Source organism: Ranitomeya variabilis, chromosome 1, assembly GCF_051348905.1.
Source record: "Ranitomeya variabilis isolate aRanVar5 chromosome 1, aRanVar5.hap1, whole genome shotgun sequence".
NCBI lineage: Eukaryota > Metazoa > Chordata > Amphibia > Anura > Dendrobatidae > Ranitomeya > Ranitomeya variabilis.
In genome coordinates, this window is record NC_135232.1 from 1,024,440,039 (window position 1) to 1,024,460,522 (window position 20,484).

A 20,484-nucleotide genomic window follows, 5' to 3' on the forward strand; every position below is an offset into this window, starting at 1 on the left:
TTGGTATTTTCATCTTTCCCTTCCCCACTTCCTTGGGTGGCAGAAGGGGACAGATAGAGGGCTGATACAGTAGTACACCATCAGAAGTAATCCGGGGAGTAGGGATAGCTAGGGTGCAGAGACAGGAAAGGAGCCACTGCCCTGGGAAATTTCCGACAACATAGTAGTTACATCAACCCTGGCCCATACTATTTTTTGATCCATCATGGACCCGATTACTGCTCTGGCTCGGCAATTGCAGCAGCTCAGCCTGGAAGTGGCAGAACTTTGCTCTGTTACACAACACTGAAGCTCAGCTTGTCTGAGGACCACTACCACCAGCCCCAGGTGCAGCCCAAGATCGCTTTGCCTGACAGTTTCTCTGTGGAGGCAAGATAAGTTTGTTGTGTCCAGGGAGGCCTGTAAGCTATACATTAAGTTATGTCCTCACTCCTCTGGAACTGAGGAGAAATGGGTGGGGATCATAATTTCGCTTCTACAGGGTGACCCTCAAGCCTGGCGATTTGCTCTTCCAGCCAACTCTCTGTTGCTTTGGTTGAGGATTTTTTCAGGCGCTTGGTTAGATATACGACGTAGTCTACGCTACTTCAACTTTGGCAGGGAGACCAGCTGGCGGAGTATTGCTCTGAGATTTGGAGGTGATCCACCCATACTAAGTGGAATTACCCGGCACTCCGTAGCCAGTTCTATCAAGGGCTATCTGTAAAGATAAAGGATGCCTTTGCCCTGCATGAGACAAAGGTCTCCCTTAAGGCGGCCATGTCTCTGGCCATCCTTGTGGACCGTCGTCTTTGTCAGAGACATAAGGAGACACTCCAATTTGCCCCTGGGGGGGGCCAGAGTCAAGGTCTACCAAGGGACCCATGTAGTTGGGTAGTGTGGCACTTCTGTTGGTCCAACGGTAGTTCGGCGTAAAGGGAAAGCGTGTTTCTTCTGTGGTGGAAAGTGTCATTTTGTGGATGCTTGTTGTCATAAAAATGTTAAAAATCCTTCAAGTCACTCATATTCCCCCTCCATTTTCTCCCCCCTCCCATTTGCCATAACAAAACAGGTGCTAGCACTCAAAGCTGCCTTTATATAAAATGGCAGTGCAGAAAGAGATGTGAAGCAGCTTAATTAACATACAAGGAGTCCTCTCTATGCCCAGGTTACTGAAGAGGATGTGTATTGTGCATAGACAAAGAGCTCTATGATAGACAGGCCATTGAGGCAGGCAAAGTCCTTACAGGGGGTTGGTCAGCAAAAAGGTAGTGGTATTTTGCATAAATAAAGTGAAGGAATCCTTTTGTCCTCAGGAAATACATTGTCCACTAGACACCTTTATCCCCACCTAGAGAAGTGTTAGCCATGTGACAGAAATATGACTCCGAAAGAGAATATGGGAATTTCTATACATCCAATATTAGTGAGACATACTTTGCCGACGCCAGGATTAACCAAGGAAACAGATATTTATTTTCTCATAATTATAACCCTCACCAAAATGCCCCAAAGCCATAGGGGCCATATAACCGTCAACAGCTATGCCTTGTTTGGTCTCTAAGCATAGATAAAATCCTGATACAAAACAATGCATCACCTTCAACCTTCTGCGGTCGTCTGGAGAGGAGTTATTGCATAAGTTGGGATTTCCTAAAGTCATGAAGGGCTGAGACCAGCCCACAACCTGGCCAATGTGAAGACTTCACAGGGGTGTGTGTGGGTGGGACTCAGGGTCTGATAAAATATCAAGCTCAATTATGATCTGTGCTCCTGTAGAGAGAGTTACACACCCGTGTATGCATGAATTCCATTTATTGACGGCCAAGTAAGGCGCTTTCCGTCTGTTAAACTGAATCATCTCTTCGATTGGTGTAGTAAGTTCTCCTGTTGATCCCTTTTATTTTCTGTAACTGTGCAGTATTATTTTGTCCCCCTTGTAAAATCTTTAATATATTTTTCATAAACACTGCCTCCCTTTCATTTAAATATAACATTCAATAGTTCTGTTCCTTTTGTTCTGCGCCTTTAATACGCTACTTTAATTGGTGTCCAATCGTCCAAAACGGATTGGTGGTGGCGAGTAGTCTGGGCTTATCGTGGAGTTAGTTTTTTGGTGACTATACGGGGAATACACACATTCCCTGTGTTGGAATCCGAAGGTGTATATGCCAGCCATACGCTCACAGTTAGTTTTTTGATAATCGACCTAGTAGTGCGAACAGCCTGCAGCCTTCTCTGTTGATCGTTGGTCAATCGTGTAATTGTCCAGATGATAGGGGGCAGCAGAGAGCTGTTTACTCCAAAGATCACAGCGGGTGGTGCTCTTTACCTTCCCGGCCTGCAATATTGTGAATTTGAGTGATTAAGAAAGTCCTGACAAATTAATTTCCTGACACTTGTCCTTCCATATCCCACCATAAACAGCCTCCAGAAAACTAAGGAGCTCAGGTTGCGGGGAGGCTGGCAACCTGGGTGTACATATTTCCTCCGTTGGTAGATCCCAATTTTTTCTACCGGACGAAATCCATCTGGGCAAAAATAAGGTGGTCATCTCTGCCTTTCTGGACAGTGGGGCGGGGTTTAATTTGATTGACGCTAGGTTTGTCCAGGCTCATACCACAAATATTGTCTAGATAAATACCCATTATCATTTTTGACTCTGCACCGTTGAGATAAGAGTATTTTACTCAAATCGTTCGTTTGTTGCATGTACATTTAGGGGCCATGCAGCCTTAATTTATAGACTTATGTGGTAAAGAGCTTGCCCTCTACTGTGGTACTTGGACTACCTTGCCTTATGCTGCACAACCATGTGGCAGACTGACAGACTCGGGAGGTGGTAAAATGGAGCACCTATTGCCAAAAATACTATATATTTTTGACTAACGGCAATAGATCAATGATGATTTTGGAGGTGCTGTCCATTCTGTTTTTCCAGCATATTGTGTTATCTGTCCTTTCTTTTCTGAACTTGAGAGCTTGAAGAAGGTGAGCTTCAATACTTCTCTTATTTGGTGTTGCTACTGTATGGAAGCCATTGTTGCTGTGGTTTTGTGCTTGTAGGGCAATGTGGTCTGGAGTCATGTGGACTCAGTCTCGCAGCATGGGCGCTGTGAAGTAACAGGCCGCCCGCCCTGCTGGTGCATTGTCGCTGCAGCAGTGGTTAGCGCATAATGCCGCTCCTTTAAGGTAACGAAAGCTAGGACCCAATGAGAGGTTCGCCATAAATGGGGATTCATACAGTCTGATTAAAATGTTAAACTAAGAACCTCAAGTTCGGTTTTATATATTTTTGCCTAGCGGCATAAGATCAATGTAGATTTTCGAGATGCTGTCCATTCTCTTTTTTTTCAGCATATTGCCAAGAACACTGCTTGGGCTCTTGGCTAGCCAAGTGGGTACTCAATCTCTGCCTGAATACCTGTCTGACTTCAGGGATGTGTTTTCGGAACAGGGGTGTCAAGAACTTCCTTCACATTGTCCTAATTATTGAGCCATTAATCTGACTCTAGGGCCAAGCTGAATAAGAGCAGGTTATATAATATCTCTGGTCCAGAGAGCTAGGCCATGAAGGACTAGATCGCTGAAAGTCTGGCAAAGGGTTATATCAGACCTTGTTCATCTCACATTGCTGAGGGGTTTTTCTTTGTCAAGAAAAATTATAATTACTTACTAGTAATCAGATTTTCAAGAACCCATGACAGCACAATTGAGAGAGAGGATCCATCCCAAGGGCAGGAAACCCTACAGCTTTAAAAGGTGGAGCCCTCTAATATGATTCAGTGGTTTACAGAGCAGAAGGGGGCTTTATCACTTCAGCTTGGTCTGTCTGAATTTTCCTGAGGACTATCAGAATTAGGGAGATTGGATGGAAAACATAAGCTAGCTCCTTCTGCCATGTGTAAAGGAGGGCATCAACCCCGTAGGGGCGGTCTTTCAGATTTAGCATGAAAAATGTCTGGGTTTTTCTATTTTCTCTGCTTGTAAATAAGTCTATTTGGGGTCTTCCCCAGCAATTGGCAATTCTCTGGAACACCCATGGGTTTAAAGACCACTCATCCTGGTCTATTAGGTAACAATTAAGGTAATCTGCCTCAGAGTTCTCTCCCCTTTATGTAACTTGCCGATACTGACCCCAAGTTTCCTTTGGCTATGGTCATTAACTTGCTTGCTTCTGCCATGGGCTCCCTTGATCTTTTGCCTCCCTGCTTTTTTACCTACACCACTGCTGTTTTGTGGTCCGACAAGATTTCCACATAGTGGCCCCTCACGTCTGGTAGAATTTGTAGTAAAGCCTGTCTGATATCCACTACCTCCTTCCTGTTGGAGGATGAATATTCCAGATTTTGAGGCCATCCCCCTTGGAAGACTTTTTTTCCCCCCGTGTGTGCTCCCCAGCCGAAAGGACTTAGTTACTATCTTGGCATTCCACATTTCCCATTGGACTACCTGGGAGAGATTTCTCTCGCATTGCAACCATCTTAAGGATTGTTTCATGCTGTTTGAAATGGTAATCCTTTTGTCTTGGTTTTCTTTGGCTTTCTCTCCCTCTTCCAGAATTTCCGACTGAAGTTTCCTGAAGTGGGACAGTGCCTATATCACAGTAGGGTGTAAGATGTTAAAGTCTCCAGAATTAACATAGCCCTTCTTAGTGTGGTCAACGGGTTTTTGATTAACTTGGACATAAACCTGCACACCTTCTTTAATTTATCCCTTGGAAGGAAATAAGTTTGACTCCTGGAATTTAACAAAATTCCCCAAAATATTCGCACCTCTTCCTACCTGGGTGTCCATGTCATCAGGTTCATCCTTTCATGCAGCACATCCTGATAGACCTGGCTCTGAGGTTCCTTTTAAAAGGGGAGGTACTGTCACGGGTTTACTGTAAAACTGAGGGGCCAGAAGACCGCAACATCTGATTTCACGTACTCCTGCACTGATTAGAAGCACTTCTTCATATTAAAAACGGTATAGGTTTCTGCTAGCAGTACAGGGGTTAAACTATTCAGCTTAGAGTCTCTGACGCTTTCCTGCTTCGATAATTTCAGCTGATTAGTATTGGCCCCTCCCCTCTGCTATGTATACTTGTCTCTGGCAATCCGGATTCCCAGTGTTAGTCTTGTACTGCCTGGTGTGGAGTGGAGGTGTCGGTTGTTGGTAGAGCCATTTGAAGTGTTAATCTGTGACTGTTGCTTGGTGTTTCAGCTGTATGCAAATCCTCTTCCTCTCCTATTTGGTTTTCCTACCTTTTCTTCTTGGTGTTCCTCTCTATTGTCTGTGAGTGCATATTTGTATGATTGGTATTTTCATTTATCCCTGCATGTTGTCCTTTGTTAGTCTGGTTTGTGTATATGCATACTGTTACGGAACCCCCCAGCACCCAGAATATGTTGTGCAGTTATATGTATGTATAATAGGTTCCATGTGAGATGCATGTCCCTAATGCATCAGCCCACAGGCTGCGCCCCTGGGCAGAGGGGACAGGATATCCCCCTTCTGACCTCCCATACCTTTGTAATTCCCACAGTAAATATCGGCAGGCTCTGGCCACCTGCAGCTATTGTAATGTATGTCTGGCCTGCCACTTTTCAATTGGCCTGCCCTCTGTATCTGTGTGATATATTCTGTGTCCTGTAAGTAAAGTGTTGTCACACTGGAAATACGTGGAGAAGCAGTGATCTTTTATATGCGCCCATGTAACCAAGCAATTCCAGCCTGCGTCCTTCATTCAGACTCCAGCCAAAGCAGAGTGGACCTCCTGAAACACGGGGTGGTACTGAAAGAGGTACTCCAGCACGGTAGACCCCGTTACACTGGTGGCAGACTGCGGGATGTGATACCCCGTCTACAGGAGGAAAGGAATGAATGGAAAACAACTACCAGAAGTTAAAGAGGACTACAATAAAAGATCTGGTGGAAGCCCGAGGGTTAATCGCCAACAACAAAAAAAAAGCGGATTTGATAGCAGCCATCATGGAACACGACAGTGCAGCGCCCCCCAATGTGAACGTGGAGGAGACTGAATTCCAGAGGGAGGTAAAGAACAGACTGGCGTTCTATGGCCCAAACCCGGCAGTAGAGATCATACGAGAGGTGATGGCTGATGTGCTTACTGATCTGAAGGAAAAGATGGCCGAGTGGACCAGGATAGAGCTAGCCAAGATGGAGATGGCAGAGCGGACCAAAGTGGAGCTGGCCAAGATGGAGATGGCAGAGCGGAGAGAGGAGAGTCAGCGAGCAGGGGGAGCTCTGGCCTCCGCCCAGGTACCTTCAACAGTAAGCCACAAAAAGATCCAGTATAATGCCTTCCGACAGTTGGGGGAGGCAGAGGAAGACATTGATGGCTTTCTGCAGGACTTTGAGCGGCAGTGTGCCCTTCATCAAGTGAAGCCGGAGGAACGGGTTCAGATTCTGGCCAGCAAGCTGACAGGCTGGGCAGCGGACGCCTATCGCATGGTACCTGATGAGGACTGTATGGACTATGAGCGGATCAAAGAAATGATCTTGGCCTGGTATGCGCTGATACCAGAGGCATACCGCCAAAAGTTCCGCGGACTTATAAAACGCGTAACCGATACCCACGCTGAATGGGCCTGTAAATTACGGCGGTCACTGCTACAGTGGATACAAGGGAGCCAAGCAACCACTAAGGAGGATGTCCTCCAGCTCTTCTTGTTAGAACGATTCTTTAATGGACTAACCCCCGAGACACAGGAATGGCTTCGGGACAGGTGGCCAACGACTCTTGAGGAGGCCGCTCGTCTGGCCGATGAGCATCATGATGCCAGGAGGCCTCAGTTGTCCGGATCAAAGATGGTCACTAGGGGTCCACCCATGGACCTGGAGGCCCCCAAACCACAGAAGATAGTAGGGGGAACAGCTAAAAACCCGGCCTACCACAGTCCCCCTGGGGCGCGATGCTACACCTGCCATCAGCTGGGCCACCTGCAAAGACAATGTCCCAACCGGACTCAGCATACCCAGTGGCCAAAGGTGGGAACAGCTACCTTCAGCCGGGCCGCTGTACACTGCTACCAAGGCGAAGCTGACCAGGCATTGGGGCTACGACTAACCAGGGGGTGGAAGAGATGGAGGAAGTGCTGAATGAAGTAGACCCCGTGCAGGCAGCCCGGGCAGATAATCGACAACAGCATCGACAGGTCGTGTGGGTTAATGGGAAACGTATGCAGGGACTAAGATTCCGGGGCAACTTTGACCCTTGTGAAGACTCATCTCGTCCGGGACCAAGAGAAGACGGACCGGAGAGTGGCAGTCCGTGTAGCAGGGGGAGCCATAAATCGACTGCCCACTGCCAGGATTCACCTGAACTGGGGAGTCGGGGATGGCCTTGTTGAGGTCGGCTTGATGGAGGATTTGCCTGCAGACGTCTTGCTGGGAAATGACTTGGGGCCCATGTTGTCTGCCTTCTCGGTTGCCCCTCTGGCTGAGACATATCCTGTGACCACCCGGAGACAAACTCGAGCTGCGGAGGTGGAATCACACTCAGAGGAGGCCCAGGTAAGACATCCCAGCCCTACACGTATTCCCATAGCCATACACATTTCTTGGGCCACCCCAGCTGAATTTAAGAGGGAGTTACTTGAGGATCCTTCATTGGAGGGATATCGTGGGAAGGCACAGGAGGGGAGAGGGGTACTAGAAGGGGAACAGTTTGTATGGAAGCAGGGACTCCTCTACCAGATCACAGAGCAGCACCACACAGGGACGAGCCCCACTATAAAACGACAGCTGGTAGTTCCCAAGAAGTATAGGCAGGAGTTACTGCGAATCTCTCATGACATATCCGTGGCCGGGCACTTCGGCGTTTGTCGCACCAGGCATCGTCTGACACAAAACTTCTTTTGGCCGGGGGTAACCTATGATGTTTGTCAGTACTGCCAGACCTGTGACAGTTGCCAGCGCATTGGCAAAAGGGGAGATCGATGCAAGGCCAAATTACGCCCCCTAACCATTGTGGAGGAACCATTTAGCCGAGTAGCGGTCGATCTGATAGGGCCGTTAGCCAAACCCAGTCCATCAGGAAAAAGGTATATATTGACAGTGGTAGATTATGCCACATGGTATCCAGAGGCGGTTGCGTTACCTAACATACTGGCAGAGACGGTGGCGGCTGCCCTGCTCCAGGTTTTCTCACGGGTTGGATTTCCCCGGGAGATTATCTCAGACCAGGGTACCCAGTTTACAGCAGAGGTGACCAACCAACTGTGGAAGCTGTGCAGCATAAAGTCCATTAGAAACGCCCCGTACCACCCGCAAACCAATGGGTTGTGTGAACGCTTTAACGGGACGTTAAAACAACTCTTTGGGACTTTTACCAGGACCTACAGGGACTGGGAGAAATTCTTGCCACACCTCCTGTTTGCCTATCGGTAGGTGCCCCAAGAATCCACGGGGTTCTCCCCGTTCGAACTGGTATACGGGAGGCGGGTAAGGGGACCCCTAGACTTAGTGCTAGAACACTGGGAAGGGGAGGGCTTCATAGAAGGGGTACCTATTGTACCCTATGTGCTGGAATTCCGGGACCGCCTACAGGAGCTGACCCAGGCTGTACATGGGAACATGCAGGTGGCCCAGCGGCGCCAGCGCGTATGGTACGATCGGAGGGACAGAAAACGCACCTTGGAAATAGGACAGAAGGTCCTGGTGTAAGAGCCCATTAGGCAGAACAAGTTCCAAGCTGCATGGCAGGGGCCCTACCAGGTAGTGGGGAAAATAGCCGACACCACCTATAATGTCGCCAATTGTGACGACCCCAGGGTTATCCGCAAGTTCCACGTGAATATACTGAAGCCCTACCGGGAGCGCCCTGAAGAGGTAGTGGCCATCTGTGCACCTAAAGCAGAGGATTTAGCCGGACTTCCCTTGCCTGATGTCTTAGGGGAAAGGACTCAGTCTAAAACATGGGACCAGGTACACTTGGGTGAAGACATAGGTCTCCGGGAGAGACAGCAGGCGGAGGCATTGTTGAGGCAGCGACAGAGGATGTTTTCAGGGAGACCAGGGTACACTCGCCTGGCACAACACAAGGTTGAGACCCAGGATCACCCCCCCCCGCAACAACCCTCCTTCCACGTCCCTGAGGGATGCGACAAGAGATACAAGAGATGTTGCATTTACGGGTCATTGAGGAGCCAGATAGTCCCTGGGCATCCCCCGTAGTGTTAGTGCCCAAGAAGGATGGGGCTACATGGTTTTGTGTAGACTATCGTAAGCTCAATGAGAAAACGGTGACGGATGCGTATCCCATGCCACGTGTGGATGAGTTGTTAGACCGGCTGGCGGGGGCAAAGTATTTGACCACCATCAATCTATGCAAAGGCTACTGGCAGATTCCCCTTAGTCCTGACGCTATTCCCCAGTCGGCATTTGTCACCCCGTTCGGCTTATTCCAGTTTCGAGTTATGCCATTTGGGATGAAGAATGCCCCGGCGACCTTCCAGAGGCTGGCTGACCGGCTTCTGGATGGTCTCCAGGACTATGCTTGTGCCTACCTGGATGACATCGCCATCTACAGCGCGACATGGGAAGAGCATCTAAATCACCTAGAGACAGTATTGGACAGGATCCACAAGGCCGGAATCACCCTGAACCCAAACAAGTGTCACGTGGGCAAAGCAGAGGTTCAGTATTTAGGGCATTGGGTGGGAAGTGGGAAACAGAGACCAGAACCAGCCAAGATTGAGGCCATAGCCAAATGGCCCACCCCATGCACTAAAACCCAGGTCATGGCATTTCTAGGGACAGCGGGGTATTACAGGAAATTCATTCCCAATTACAGCAGCGTAGCCAAGCGCCTCACTGATCTGACCCGTAAGAACCAACCCCGCCAGGTAACCTGGACCCCAGAGTGTGAGGAAGCCTTCCGCCAGCTAAAGGACGCCCTCACCAATACCCCTGTATTGGCCGCACCCAATCCAACTAAACCTTTTCTTGTTCACACAGACGCTTCTATGTTTGGATTGGGGGCAGTACTGAGCCAAGTCGGGCCGGACGGCCAAGAACACCCGGTAGCTTACCTGAGTCGGAAACTACTACCCCGTGAAGTAAGCTATGAGGCCATCGAGAAGGAGTGCCTGGCGGTAGTATGGGCACTCAAAAAGTTGCAACCATATTTGTATGGACAGTTTTCCCTCCTAACGGACCATAATCCCCTAGTCTGGCTTAATAGGGTCTCCGGAGACAACGCCAGATTACTGCGGTGGAGTTTAGCCCTACAACCTCTGGACGTCACCATCCACTACAGACCCAGCAAACAAAACGGTAACGCTGATGGACTAAGTCGACAAACAGAACTTGTACCAACCCCATAAACTTCGGTCATCCCCAAACCGATCCGTTAAGGATCAGACTGTGTATGCCGATCGCGTTGCTGAAAAGGGGAGCCGTGTTACGGAACCCCCCAGCACCCAGAATATGTTGTGCAGTTATATGTATGTATAATAGGTTCCATGTGACATGCATGTCCCTAATGCATCAGCCCACAGGCTGCGCCCCTGGGCAGAGGGGACAAGATATCCCCCTTCTGACCTCCCCTACCTTTGTAATTCCCACAGTAAATATCAGCAGGCTCTGGCCACCTGCGGCTATTGTAATGTATGTCTGGCCTGCCGCTTTTCAATTGGCCTGCCCTCTGTGTCTGTGTGATATATTCTGTGTCCTGTGAGGAAAGTGTTGTCACACTGGAAATTCGTGGAGAAGCCGTGATCTTTTATATGCGCCCATGTAACCAAGCGATTCCAGCCAGCGTCCTTCATTCAGACTCCAGCCAAAGCAGAGTGGACCTCCTGAAACACGGGGTGGTACTGAAAGAGGTACTCCAGCACGGTAGACCCCGTTACACATACACTATTACTTCTCCAATATAGGAATGATTCAGGAGTTCAGCAAGGTACATGGCCTCGGCGTCTTCACCATCAGAAGTATTCCAAGGAGCAGAGATTGCTATGTCACACCTAGCGTTAGCGACTGAAAAGGGGCTTTTGGCCCCGAGTATGCCGACACCAGAGTTGTGACTTGGACGCTATCTGCATATATACTTATTTCCAAGTAGGTTCCTAGGAGAATTTGATTATGCATCCACCTTTGTCAGTGTTGCCAGATACCTGTGTTTTGGTTAGCTTCAGAAGAAGTACTGGAAAATTCTGGAGGGTTTGTCACAATTGCTTGACATGAATATTCGTGAATTGGAGGCTATTGGCTATGTCAAATCATTTAAGATCTCTCAGTAACTCTCCCGGAAACTGGAGTCTGCATCATGTTTCCAATATGTCATAACAGCCAGTGAATCCTCTGCGAAATACTAATGACTATTGCAGGGGTTGAATAATTCTGAGAATGCATGTTACACACCTGTCTGGTCTGGATTCTGCTCCATCTGCCCCGATCCGTTTAACTTTCTTGTGCTCCATATTGTGTTTTGCAGGTGGCCTCGCATGCTTCTATGTGATGAACTGCCTAGGCCTGTATAAGGGTTTCTGAGACACGCACCCAGGCTTTGGCATTGAATCTGAGAATGGACTTGCAGATTGTGTGCACAGTAATTGGCTACTAGCTGTAGGTCATCTCCTGTACACCAGCGGGTTCTAATGCCTCTACCTACTTGTTTACAGGTTCTTGTGACTCTAGAGTTTTGTCAGCTACCTGTCCCCGGATCTTCTGGATCTCTTCACCGTGTCCACCTGCAGTTTTTAGGACCTCATCCTGGCTGTGTGTGGTTACCTTGGTTGCAGACTTTCCCGTTACTGCGGAGTGTGCTACCTGCCTATGGTTCCCTGACATCTTTAGCCCGCCTGCAGTTTCCTCTACTTCACCTGCGGTTTCCAGCATTCCCCCTGTCTACCTACTTTTTCCAGTCCCTATACACACCAACTCCTTGAACTTCTGGTAAAAATAAAGTAGTTAATAAAAGTGTAATTTTTTAAATATATTTAGAGAAACCAATTATATTAATTGTGTTTACCTATTAACTCTGTTTGAGATTTTTTTTATTTCTTATTTGATTGGATGACAAAGTATGGAAATTGTGTTGAAATTTTTTTAATGCAACTGTATGAAACCATGCCATCCAACAATAATCACCATTAGATCCAGCTCTCCACAAGTATACAACCTTATATATTGCATACTGTGTCATATAATACAACTCACTGTAGAGCTAAATACCAAAAAGATTAATATAAAAACATTTACCTGGCCAATAGTACATAAAAACTTTCCTTTCAGCTTTTTCCATTGTGACCCAGAGTGGCTCTGATCCATCCCACCACATTGGTAAAAGACTATCTATGTTAGTGCCAATATCAAATGACTTGTTTGTTTCCTGATCCCACATATAGTTTCCAGTCATCTGATGAACTTCACAGTGCCGTCCTGCAGAAACAAAACTTGTATTGCAGTTAATCATCCAGACAGTGAAGAATGTACTTTTCCCCTTGGTTTTTCAGTATTTATATGTGGCTCTCTAAATACAGGTGAAGTCATAAATTTCCATACACCATAGTCATATTCATTAAACCTCAGTATTTGACATTTTCTAATCTTTACTGCTAGTACACATTCCCTTTATTAGGTCAGTTGGGATGACTACTGCTTCAAGAATGTCAAATGTCAGAATAACAAAAGTAAATGATTTATCTCAACTTTTATTTGTTTCATCACATCCCAAGAGGGTCAAAAGTTTATCTACACATGGTTAGTATTTGGTAGTATAGCCATTAAATTATCTAACTTGAGTAAACAGTTTTGGGAAGCCTTCTCCTCATGGACACATTTTTTCATTTTGCACTATAAATATTCTACGCGATTGAGGTCAGGACTTTGTGCTGACAACACACTTTCATTTTGTTGTACTTAAACAATTTTTCCATAACTTTCTAATTATGCTTGTAGTCATTGTCCATTTGAAACATCATAACATCATAACTGATGTCTTGAGATTTTGCTTCAATATTTGCACAGAATTTTCTCATTATACCATATATTTTCTAAAGTGGACTAGTCTTTACTGGCAGCAAGGCACCCTAACAATATGATGCAGCAATACTCGTGCTTCACACCTGGGATGATGTTCTTTGCCTTGAAAGTCTCCTCTTATCCTCCATATATGAGGATAGCGATTAAAGGAAATCTGTCAGTAGGAACAACCATCCTAAGCCATCTACAGTATATGGTCATGTACGTCATAGGAAGCTGAAAAAAAATGATACTTTAGATATCTGCGAACCAATGCGATCTCAGTGCAGAGCTACAGTGGTGTAAAAAAGTGTTTTCCCCCTTCCTGATTTCCTATTCTTTTGCATGTTTAAATGTTTCAGATCACCAAACAAATTTATATATATGACAAAAATAACACAAAAAACATGTTTTTAAATTAAGGTCTTTATTATTGAGGGGAAAAGAAATTCAAACCTACAGGGCCCTGTGTGAAAAAGTGATTGCCTCCAAAATCTAATAACTAGTCGGGCCACCCTTAGCAGCAACTGCAATCAAACGATTGCGATGACTGGCAATGAGTCTTTTACAATATTGCCTTGCGCAGGCGTGTACTCCGGAGGACAGAGAATGAACTTCAATCCAATACTGCGGCCAGCATGCAGCCAGCGGGTAAGGAAAGGGTGAATCAAACACCCGAAAACCCCGCCCATATGACCCAAAACCGGTCCCGACAAATTCAGGTGACAGGTTCCTTTTGAGGTCACGAACAGATGGCCAGACATTCTCCATCAGAATTGTTTGGTAGACAGCCAAATTCATGCTTCCATTTACAACAGCAAGTCTTCCAGATCCTAAAGCAGCAAAACAGCCTCAGACCATCACACGGCCAGCACCATATTTTACTGTTGATATGCTGTGTTTCTACACCAGTTGTAATGGGACATACACCTTCCAAAAAAGTTCAACTTTTTGTCTCATCTCATCAGTCCACAGAGTATTCTCCCAAAAGTTTTGGGAATCATCAAAATGTTTTCTGGCAAAACTAAGACGAGAATTAAGTTCAGTGCTCAGCAGTGGTTTTCATCTTGGAAATCAGCCATGCAGTCCATTTTTACCCAGTCTCTTTATTATGGTGGAGTCATGACAGGGCCGGACTGGCCATCAGGCACTTCTGGCAAATGAAATGCCAGAAGGGCTGGCGGCATTAGTGGGCCGCTCGCCACCGCTGACTCCCCCCCAGCACCGACTCACCCCCCCCGCCAACGCCGCCACATTCAACTATACCGGCGTCTATTGGGGGGGCTGTATTACATTCTAAGGGGTGTGTGCTGTATTAGATTCTATGGGGGGGGATTTATTACATTCTATTGGGGCTGGCTGCATTACATTCTATGGGGGCTGGCTGCATTACATTCTATGGGGGGCTGGCTGCATTATATTCTATGGGGGGCTGGCTGCATTATATTCTATGGGGGCTGTGCTGTATTAGATTCTATGGGGGAATTTATTACATTCTATTGGGGCTGGCTGCATTACATTCCATGGGGGCTGGCTGCATTACATTCTATGGGGGGCTGGCTGCATTGCATTCTATGGGGGCTGTGCTGCATTACATTCTATAGGGGGCTGGCTGCATTACATTCTATGGGGGCTGGCAGCATTACATTCTATGGGGGCTGGCTGCATTACATTCTATGGGGGCTGGCTGCATAACATTCTATGGGGCTGTGCTGCATTACATTCTATGGGGGCTGAGCTGTATTACATTCTATGGGGGCTGGCTGCATTACATTCTATGGGGGTGGCTGCATTACATTCTATGGGGGCTCGCTGCATTACAATCTATGGGCGGCTGGCTGCATTACATACTATGGGCGGCTGGCTGCATTACATTCTATGGGGGCTGGCTGCATTATATTCTATGGGGCTGGCTGCATTAAATTCTATGGGGGGGCTGTATTACATTCTATGGGAGGGCTGTATTACATTTTATGGGGGAGGGCTGTATTACATTCTATGGGGGAAGGCTGTATTACATTCTATGGGGGGCTGTATTACATTATCTGGGGGCTACATTATATTCTATGGGGGGCTGTATTATATTCTATGGGGAGGTGGGCTGTATTACATTCTATGGGGGGCTGTATTACATTCTATGGGGGGCTGTATTACATTCTCTGGGGGCTACATTATATTCTATGGGGGGCTGTATTACATTCTATGGGGTGCTGTATTATATTCTATGGGGGGGCTATATTATATTCTATGGGGGCTGCATTATGCTCTATGAAGGGGCTACCATGTATTATATATGCAGGGGCTGCATTATACTATATGAGGGGGCTGCATTATATTCTCTGGGGGGTTACATTATACTCAGGGGGCTACAATATATTCTGTGGGGTGGCTGCATTATACTCTGGGGTAGCATCATTATACTATATGTGGGCTGCATTATACTGTATTGAGGACTATGGGGAATACATTATACTATATGAAGAACTATGGGGTGCATTATACTATGGGAAGTGACTTGTACTACATAGATGACAATGGTGGGGCATTATACTATATGGAGCACTATGAGGAATGTATTATACTATTTGGAGAACTGAGGAGTGTATTATACTATATGGAGGACTGTGGCAGTACATTATACTATATGGAGGACTGAGGTGCACATTATAATATATGGATGAATATGGGGTGTATTATACTAAACAAGCAAAATGCTGCCTATTCATCGAGTGATTGGATTGTTTATGTGGGAACAGAAATCCTTGTTCTCAGCAGCACATCGCCGATGTAAACTATAGATGTGCTGCTGATAACATGATACTGTTTTTGGACAAATCGATCTAATTGTGATTGTTCTGTTCCCTTCATTCTTTCTCAGTTGGTGTAAACAGGCCAGGAAACAAGCGAACGACTTCAGTATTGTCGATTACACTCGTTTAGTGGCCTGAGATCAATAAAATAAATACAACAGAAATGCTTCGCAGGGAGACCAGGCAATAATGATGACAGTTGTAGTTAGCACCCGGCGCCTGGGAATAGCGCTAACTCTACTGCTTTTCCCAGCCGCCAGAGCATTTAATTCTGGTATGTGTAATGATTTTTAGGGTTGATGTCAGCTGCGTAATGTCAGCTGCTATCAATCCCTGATGTAAGTAATGGAGAGGTGTCTGTCAGACACCCCCACTACTAGCCCAGACCTGGCGAGATCCAGCGAATCTGAAGAGCGGTGACGGTAGTAACATTACCGCTCTTCACAGTCGCCGAGCTCAGCATAAGATCCGGAATATCTGAAGAGCGGTGACGTTACTGATGTCACCGCTCTTCAGAGTCACCGGGTCTCGTGCTGCGCAGCGGAACCAAAAGTGGCTGTAGGCAAAGTTTATGGAGCATCAGAATGAGGTTCCATAGCCTTTGGTTGTCTCAATCACTTCATTATCTACGAGATCCAGTTATGTAGGTAAAGTAGTGGCTTTTCTTGGTACTGCAACTAAAAGCAATGCATAGGACTGAGCTGTAATGCTGGATACAGCTGTGATTATATGTTATTTAGTCGTGTTACACTCCCCTCACTTCTTGTAACCTACAAGTGAATAAAGATATTATACAGTGACTATGTGACAAGTGGGCCTGTGTAACTTTAAATGCCAGATGTCATGATTCTCAATGGCGAGAGAACATAGCCCAGCATATATGAGAACTAGCTCTTGGAAGATGGAAACTATACTGACCATGAACTAAACCTGCCGCACAACTAGAAGTGGCCGGGTAGCATGCCTACGTTTTTTAACCCTAGATGCCCAGCGCCAGCCGGAGAACTACCTAATCCTAGCAGAGGAAAAGACAGTCCTGGCTCACCTCTAGAGAAATTTTCCCAAAAGGCAGACAGAGGCCCCCACATATATTGGCGGTGATTTTAGATGAAATGACAAACGTAGTATGAAAATAGGTTTAGCAAAATCGAGGTCCGCTTTCTAGATAGCAGGAAGACAGAAAGGACACTTTCATGGTCAGCAGAAAACCCTATCAAAACACCATCCAGAAATTCCTTTAAGACTCTAGCATTAACTCATAACACCAGAGTGGCAATTTCCGATCACAAGAGCTTTCCAGACACAGTAACGAAACAGCAGCTGTGAACAGGAACAAAATGCAAAAACACACAAGGACAAAAGTCCAACTTAGCTGGGAGTTGTCTAGTAGCAGGAACAAGCACAGAAGGCTTCTGATTACATTGTTGACCGGCAAGAAACTGACAGAGGAGCAAGGTTATATAGCGACTCCCACATCCTGATAGGAGCAGGTGAACAGAGGGGATGATGCACACAAGTTCAATTCCACAAGTGGCCACCGGGGGAGCCCAGAATCCAATTTCACAACAGTACCCCCCCCTCAAGGAGGGGGCACCGAACCCTCACCAGAACCACCAGGGCGATCAGGATGAGCCCTATGAAAGGCACGGACAAGATCGGAGGCATGAACATCAGAGGCAGTGACCCAAGAATTATCCTCCTGACCGTATCCCTTCCATTTGACCAGATACTGGAGTCTCCGTCTGGAAACACGAGAGTCTAAGATCTTTTCCACAACGTACTCCAACTCACCCTCAACCAACACCGGAGCAGGAGGCTCAACGGAAGGCACAACCGGTACCTCATACCTGCGCAACAATGACCGATGAAAAACATTATGAATCGAAAAGGATGCAGGGAGGTCCAAACGGAAGGACACAGGGTTAAGAATCTCCAATATCCTGTACGGGCCGATGAACCGAGGCTTAAACTTAGGAGAAGAAACCCTCATAGGGACAAAACGAGAAGACAACCACACCAAGTCCCCAACACAAAGCCGAGGACCAACACGACGACGGCGGTTGGCAAAAAGCTGAGTCTTCTCCTGGGACAACTCCAAATTGTCCACCACCTGCCCCCAAATCTGATGCAACCTCTCCACCACAGCATCCACTCCAGGACAATCCGAAGATTCCACTTGACCGGAGGAAAATCGAGGATGAAACCCCAAATTACAGAAAAACGGGGACACCAAGGTGGCAGAGCTGGCCCGATTATTGAGGGCGAACTCCGCCAAAGGCAAAAAAGCAACCCAATCATCCTGATCCGCAGACACAAAACACCTCAAATATGTCTCCAAGGTCTGATTAGTCCGCTCGGTCTGGCCATTAGTCTGAGGATGGAAAGCAGATGAAAAAGACAAATCCATGCCCATCCTAGCACAGAATGCCCGCCAAAATCTAGACACGAATTGGGTCCCTCTGTCAGAAACGATATTCTCAGGAATACCATGCAAACGAACAACATTTTGAAAAAACAGAGGAACCAACTCGGAAGAAGAAGGCAACTTAGGCAAGGGAACCAGATGGACCATCTTACCATCTTAGAGAAACGGTCACACACCACCCAGATGACAGACATCTTCTGAGAAACAGGCAGATCCGAAATAAAATCCATCGAGATGTGCGTCCAAGGCCTCTTCGGGATAGGCAAGGGCAACAACAATCCACTAGCCCGAGAACAACAAGGCTTGGCCCGAGCACAAACGTCACAAGACTGCACAAAGCCTCGCACATCTCGTGACAGGGAAGGCCACCAGAAGGACCTTGCCACCAAATCCCTGGTACCAAAGATTCCAGGATGACCTGCCAACGCAGAAGAATGAACCTCAGAGATGACTCTACTGGTCCAATCATCAGGAACAAACAGTCTACCAGGTGGGCAACGATCAGGTCTATCCGCCTGAAACTCCTGCAAGGCCCGCCGCAGATCTGGAGAAACGGCAGACAATATCACTCCATCTTTAAGGATACCTGTGGGCTCAGAATTACCAGGGGAGTCAGGCTCAAAACTCCTAGAAAGGGCATCCGCCTTAACATTCTTAGAACCCGGTAGGTACGACACCACAAAATTAAACCGAGAGAAAAACAACGACCAGCGCGCCTGTCTAGGATTCAGGCGCCTGGCAGACTCAAGGTAAATTAAATTTTTGTGGTCAGTCAATACCACCACCTGATGTCTGGCCCCCTCAAGCCAGTGATGCCACTCCTCAAAAGCCCACTTCATTGCCAAAAGCTCCCGATTCCCAATATCATAATTCCGCTCGGCGGGCGAAAATTTACGGGAAAAAAAAGCACAAGGTCTCATCACGGAGCAGTCGGAACTTCTCTGCGACAACACCGCCCCAGCTCCGATTTCAGAAGCGTCGACCTCAACCTGAAAAGGAAGAGCAACATCAGGCTGACGCAACACTGGGGCGGAAGAAAAGCGGCGCTTGAGCTCCCGAAAGGCCTCCACAGCATCAGGGGACCAATCAGCAACATCAGCACCCTTCTTAGTCAAATCAGTCAATGGTTTTACAACATCAGAAAAACCAGCAATAAATCGACGATAAAAGTTAGCAAAGCCCAAAAATTTCTGAAGACTCTTAAGAGAAGAGGGTTGCGTCCAATCACCAATAGCCTGAACCTTGACAGGATCCATCTCGATGGAAGAGGGGGAAAAAATGTATCCCAAGAAAGAAATCTTTTGAACCCCAAAAACACACTTAGAACCCTTCACACACAAGGAATTAGACCGCAAAACCTGAAAAACCCTCCTGACCTGCTGGACATGAGAGTCCCAGTCATCCGAAAAAATCAGAATATCATCCAGATACACAATCATAAATTTATCCAAATAATCGCGGAAAATGTCATGCATAAAGGACTGGAAGACTGAAGGGGCATTTGAAAGACCAAAAGGCATCACCAAATACTCAAAATGGCCCTCGGGCGTATTAAATGCGGTTTTCCACTCATCCCCCTGCTTGATTCGCACCAAATTATACGCCCCACGGAGATCAATCTTAGAGAACCACTTGGCCCCCTTTATACGAGCAAACAAATCAGTAAGCAGTGGTAACGGATATTGATATTTAACCGTGATTTTATTCAAAAGTCGATAATCAATACACGGCCTCAAAGAGCCGTCTTTCTTAGACACAAAGAAAAAACCGGCTCCTAAGGGAGATGACGAAGGACGAATATGTCCCTTTTCCAAGGACTCCTTTATATATTCTCGCATAGCAGCGTGTTCAGGCACAGACAGATTAAATAAACGACCCTTAGGGTATTTACTACCCGGAATCAAGTCTATGGCACAATCGCACTCCCGGTGCGGAGGTAGTGAACCAACCTTGGGTTCTTCAAAAACGTCACGAAAGTCAGACAAGAATTCAGGAATCTCAGAGGGAATAGATGATGAAATGGAAACCAAAGGTACGTCCCCATGAGTTCCTTTACATCCCCAGCTTAACACAGACATAGCTCTCCAGTCGAGGACTGGGTTATGAGATTGCAGCCATGGCAATCCCAGCACCAAAACATCATGTAGATTATACAGCACCAGAAAGCGAATAACCTCCTGGTGATCCGGATTAACACGCATAGTCACTTGTGTCCAGTATTGTGGTTTATTACTAGCCAATGGGGTGGAGTCAATCCCTTTCAGAGGTATCGGAGCCTCCAGTGGCTCCAAATCA

General features: G+C 46.8%; 1 protein-coding gene across 1 annotated transcript in view; it reads right to left on the bottom strand.

Moving 5' to 3' along the window:
- The window catches only part of ENPP6 (ectonucleotide pyrophosphatase/phosphodiesterase 6), an 82,055-nt gene that overhangs the window by 25,957 nt on the left and 35,614 nt on the right, over positions 1 to 20,484 (bottom strand). Inside the window, exon 2 of the mRNA XM_077272297.1 lies at positions 12,193 to 12,372. Within this exon, the coding sequence (XP_077128412.1) occupies positions 12,193 to 12,372 (180 nt within the window). The remainder of the gene's footprint in view (positions 1 to 12,192; positions 12,373 to 20,484) is intronic.